General features: G+C 41.1%; 1 protein-coding gene across 1 annotated transcript; it reads left to right on the top strand.

Annotated features, from left to right (window-relative positions):
* Positions 1 to 2473: 2473 nt before the first annotated feature.
* On the top strand, positions 2474 to 3436 carry LOC121162187 (olfactory receptor 10A5). The gene has a single exon (XM_040989027.1). The coding sequence runs from the start codon at positions 2474 to 2476 to the stop codon at positions 3434 to 3436; it is 963 nt and encodes a 320-aa protein (XP_040844961.1).
* Positions 3437 to 5391: the final 1955 nt, after the last annotated feature.

Raw genomic sequence — 5391 nt, 5'->3', positions numbered from 1 at the left:
AAAACTCCCAACAGCAGAGGTGTTTGGTGTGGCAGTTAAGACCAATTAAGACACTGGCTTGTCCTATCAGAGCAGTTGAGTTTGAGTCCCAGATCTACACTCACTTCCAGCTTTCTGCTGACATGAGAAGCAGCTGGTGATGATACAAGTACTTGTGTCACTGCTGTCCACAGCAGACTTAGATTGGGTTCCCAGTTCTGAGCTTCAGCCTTGACCAGCCCTAGACACTCTGGGCATTTAGAGAATAAACAGGCAAGTGGGATCTCCATCTGTCTGTGACTCTACATCTCTCTCCCGCTAAAGTTAAAAATAATTCCTAGCACACCCTTTAATGATATTTATGATATTGGTGACATCCCAAAATGATGCACAAAATTCGTGTATGTGTTTGAACGGCAAAGAGTCCATAATTTTATCAGAATATTAAGAGTTTCCATGATGATCAACTTTTCAGAAACATTATTACACTATTAAACACAGAATTGTCTATTGTATGATATAAATACTGCATTAGGAAATTCATTTTCTAGGACATGTGTGGTAGTGCTGTGTGCTAAGCACTTCTAGAGATACCTTCTTGGACTACATGGTTTGAGTTGCAACCAATGTGCTTCTGACCAATCCTTCTGCTACTCCATGCCCTTGAAACTGGAAGGTTATGGCTCAAATGCTGGAGTTTCTGACTCTCATGTGGGAGATCCTGACTGAATTCCAGGTTCCTGACTTCAGCCTGGCCCAGCCATGGCTGATGTAGGTAGGTGTTTGAGGGGTAAGCCAGAAAATGGAAAAATGGAAAAAAAAAAATCTCTTTCTGTGAGCTCGATATTTTATGTTTTAACCAGAAATCAATTTATTCAACATTTTGATTAGCTGCTAAATCTATTTCTCAATTAAATTGTTAATACACTTAATGATATTCATAATTTCTCTATTACAAACAATATTTGCATTTCTAGAACAAATTACACTTGGTGACACATGTCTAAATTTAAATATGGAGATATTCATTTCCTTTGCTATTTTTGCAATTATGTTAGAATAGTAAGCACTGGCTTTACCTGCTAAGCCATGACAGGGGGCCAGCTCCAGAGTTGTTTAGCTTGTTATTGCTGTTATTCTTGAGATTTTTGTTTTGTAAGATTTATTTTTATTGCAAAGTCAGATATACAGAGAGGAGGAGAGACAGAGAGCAAGATCTTCCATCTGATGATTTACTCCCCAAGTGACCGCAATGGCCAGAGCTGAGCCAATCTGAAGCCAGGAACCAGAAGCTTCTTCCATGTCTCCCACACAGATGCAGGGACCCAAGGCTTTGGGCTGTCCTCGACTGCTTTCCCTGGCCACAGGCAAGGAACTGGATGGGAAATGGGGCTGCCAGGACTAGATGCAGCACTCATATGGGATCCCAATGCATTCAAGGCAAGGACTTTAACTGCTAGGCAAAAACACTGGGTCCTGTCCTTGAAATTTTTAAGTTGTTGATATATTCTGGACATTGATACTGTCTCAGAGAAGCAGACAGCAAATATTATTTCCAATATGGTTGGATGTCTCTCCACTCTACTGATGATTTCTTTGATGTCCAAAGCATCTGAATTTGAGATTATACCATTTGCAAAGGACTGACTTTGAAATATATTTAAGAATTTTTAATTAAATTTCTTTTTCTTTAAACAAGATGCAGCTGTCAGATATGACTTGTGAAGGCATGGGTTATGCAGGTACTGATATTTATTACTCAAATATGTCTTCACTGATCTGAAGAAGAAATTAATTACAAGACTTGCTCACTGCAATCTGATTATACAACAATGACTTATTGTGTGATATGAAATAGTCTGCATTTCCATGTTAGTTCAGAGTGTTCATCAAAATAATCATACTTCAGCATCATCTTGCCTATCCTTTTCTATTTTGTGTAATCTCAAAAATAAGTACTACCAAACAGGTTGTTTGCCACCATGTACCATATTATATTATGTTGGAGGCACACTTCATGCATGTATGCAGAAATTTAAGAATTAACCTTGATAGTTGTGAAGAAGAGGAAAGGAATGACTCTTTGACAGAGGAAGATAATGGACAGCAAAATGCCAATTTGTTTTCTTTATTTTCACATGCTTTGTGAACGTTACGCAATTAACTACATATAAGAAAGTAACGGCGCATGAGAAAAACTGTGTGAGAAAATGCTTACTATAATTTAGGAAAAACGGTGCCAATGTGAACATGGATTATGAAAATGTACAACACAGAAAAGCCTATTGCACAGCTCAGAGCTTAAACTCTGAGTACTTCCAGATATCTTTCTTCTCAGAAAAATAAGACCCCTTCTTTTATATCTGAAACACTGACTTCCTCCATCCTGACATTAAAGAAGAGTCAGGAAAAAAAAAAAAAAACACAAACTCACAATCAGACCCTTCCAATCAAGAACCTCTCCAAACCACAGTGCGGATTGATTTCTACTCCTATGGCTCCTGGAAACTGGACAAGAGTAACTCAGTTCATCCTCATCAGCTTCTCATCCCTGCCCACTGAAATCCAGTCATTGCTCTTCCTCACATTTCTGATCATCTACCTGATCACACTGATGGGAAACAGCCTTATCATCCTGCTTACTGTGGCAGACCCCATGCTGCGCAGTCCCATGTACTTCTTCCTCAGGAACTTGTCCTTCATGGAGATTGGTTTCAACCTAGTCGTTGTGCCGAAAATGCTGGGGACTCTGCTTGACAAGGAAACAACCATCTCCTTCCTTGGCTGTGCCATCCAGATGTATTTCTTCTTCTTCTTCGGGGTGGCTGAGTGCTTCCTCCTGGCCACCATGGCATATGACCGCTATGTAGCCATCTGCAGTCCCTTGCACTACCCAGTCATCATGAACCAAAGGACATGTGCCAAACTCGCAGCTGCCTCCTGGTTCCCAGGCTTTCCCGTAGCCACTGTGCAGACCACATGGCTTTTCAGCTTCCCATTCTGTGGCACCAACAAGGTGAACCACTTCTTCTGTGACAGTCCACCTGTGCTGAGGCTGGTGTGTGCAGACACTGCACTGTTTGAGGTCTATGCCATTGTGGGAACCATTCTGGTGGTCATGATACCTTGCTTGCTCATCTTATGTTCCTATACTCGTATCACGGCTGCCATCCTCAGGATTCCATCAGCTAAGGGCAAGCACAAGGTTTTCTCTACCTGTTCCTCCCATCTCCTTGTTGTCTCCCTTTTCTACGTGTCTTTGAGCCTCACCTATTTCCGACCTAAGTCGAATAATTCCCCTGAGAGTAAGAAGCTTCTGTCACTGTCCTACACTGTTGTGACGCCCATGTTGAACCCCATCATCTACAGCCTGAGAAATAAAGAGGTGAAGAATGCCCTTGGCAGGACCTTCCACAAGGTCCTTCAGAAACCATGTCCACTAGTCAGTAAGAAGTAGGACTCGACTTTATCCAGTACAGAATATTCAGTCTTATCTATGAGATTCCTCTCAACCTGTTTTACTTTTCCGCTGGGACGAAATGCAATGGTTAAAATGACTTGTACAAAGCTCCATGGAGACAAAAAGAAACGTGGGTCACACCTATCACTAACACCTTGAATATGTCCTCTATTTGTCCATTCAGATTTTCTTCTTTTTCCTATAAATTCATTTGGTATTTCAACACTTCTATGAACAAGTACTTCCAGGTATGGGCATTCTCTTACAGACATGGCTTGAATAATATGGAACTGATAGCAATTTTAACATGACAGACTGACACATTAAAAGATGACAAAACCCATCAAAACTCATCTTGTCACTGGCTCTCATTTAAGTATATGCAATTCCCCATGTATCAAATGAATGGTCCTATTATCACTCCACATATATAGCTTTCCTCTCTGTCTCATCTCAGCTCTTGCCCATGAGGTGGTGCTAGGTCATGTAAGCTTACTGGTAGTCAGGGTTAATTTACCAAAGTGGATCAATCAACCTCGTGCATATGCTGTTTTAGCCCCAGCAATCATTCCCTTCCTCCTTAATTTTTTTCCAAACAAAAAATTACCCAAGCTTCCACAACTATATTCCTAATTTAAGTCATAGGTTTTGCAAACATTCTCCACCTGGATTAATCATGATTACTGGATTCTCTTCCCCATGCCTGAAAACTTCTCTGGAGTCCAGTTTACAAACTCTCCTGAGGACAAACCTGCAAATGTCCCAAATGTCAAAGAATGCTTGTACTCTTCTCTGATATTTCCCGAGTCCACACCTGGCATGACAGGTAGACCACTGAGTTCTGTGCCCTTACTCTTGATAGCCTCACAAATGTAGGGAAACTTGCATGCCCAGGAAAGCTATGCCTCCAATGATAGGACTGTAGAATTTTCACACATCTTTGCCCCTCCTGGGAATTCCGCAAATCTCACCCCTGCCAAAAAGTGGATCCACAACTTCAGCTGAGGAAGAAGCTGCATTGGGGAATCTCTTCCCTATGGTAAACACCAGAGAATGAAATAGTTCTGAGACGCAGCCTGGAATCCTCTAGAGTGATTGGTGCAGGCCCAGCCCAGAGCTTCTCTGGAGTAAAGATTTCCACCCAGCTCACCGCTTCTTTAAGAGAATGACCCAGCCACAGTGCAGGCTTTGCCTCAGACCCCTGGCACAAAGCTTCACAGAGAATGCGCGAGAGACACAACCCCAGCTCACCACCAATATGCACTGAGCTGAGCTCAGCCCACAGTAGCTTCAATTCAACAGATACAAACACTGCTCAGTGTTCCCCTGCAGTGGCTGGCACAGGAAATGTCATCATTTAGGACTCCTCTGGAGCCTTCTCTGGAGTGAATGACATAGTCCAAGGCTTCTCTGGAAGTTAGGCTGATGTCACTACTAGGAGGTGAGTAAAGGGTGACAGGATGGGACACAGATGTGAAATCTTTTATAAGGAAACCAAAGACTCACCACCAAAAGTGTGTCATCTCTGACACATTTGTCTTCTGACACACAAGAAAAGAGGTCAGGAATCTTATGTAAATACTTGGAGTTTTACGGCAATTTGCAAATAGGGAACTTGAGCAAAGCAATGAAGTAGTGATAATATAAAAATTTACTAGTAGGACATTTCCTATGTATTCTATAATATTATTCTCATAACTCCCTGTGTCATAGACACAGGGCTTTTTATTATAACTATCCTGTTGTGGTTGAGAGAAGTATAACTCAAAGTTTATAGCAGTAGCTCAGTTCTTCACAGCAGAAAAATAATAATAATCTGATGATTAATAATCGTATTACAAACATACATATCAATAACAATAATGACTTCTAGTTATATTTATAAAGTGTGTTATAATCCCTTATTTATTTCCATACCTCTTAGTCATGATTTCTAACGTTGTAAAATGTAT

Source organism: Ochotona curzoniae, unplaced genomic scaffold (genome assembly GCF_017591425.1).
Source record: "Ochotona curzoniae isolate NIBS_2020 unplaced genomic scaffold, NIBS_Ocur_1.0 contig_517, whole genome shotgun sequence".
NCBI classification, from domain to species: Eukaryota; Metazoa; Chordata; class Mammalia; order Lagomorpha; family Ochotonidae; genus Ochotona; species Ochotona curzoniae.
This window is presented reverse-complemented; position numbering and strand designations above follow the sequence as displayed.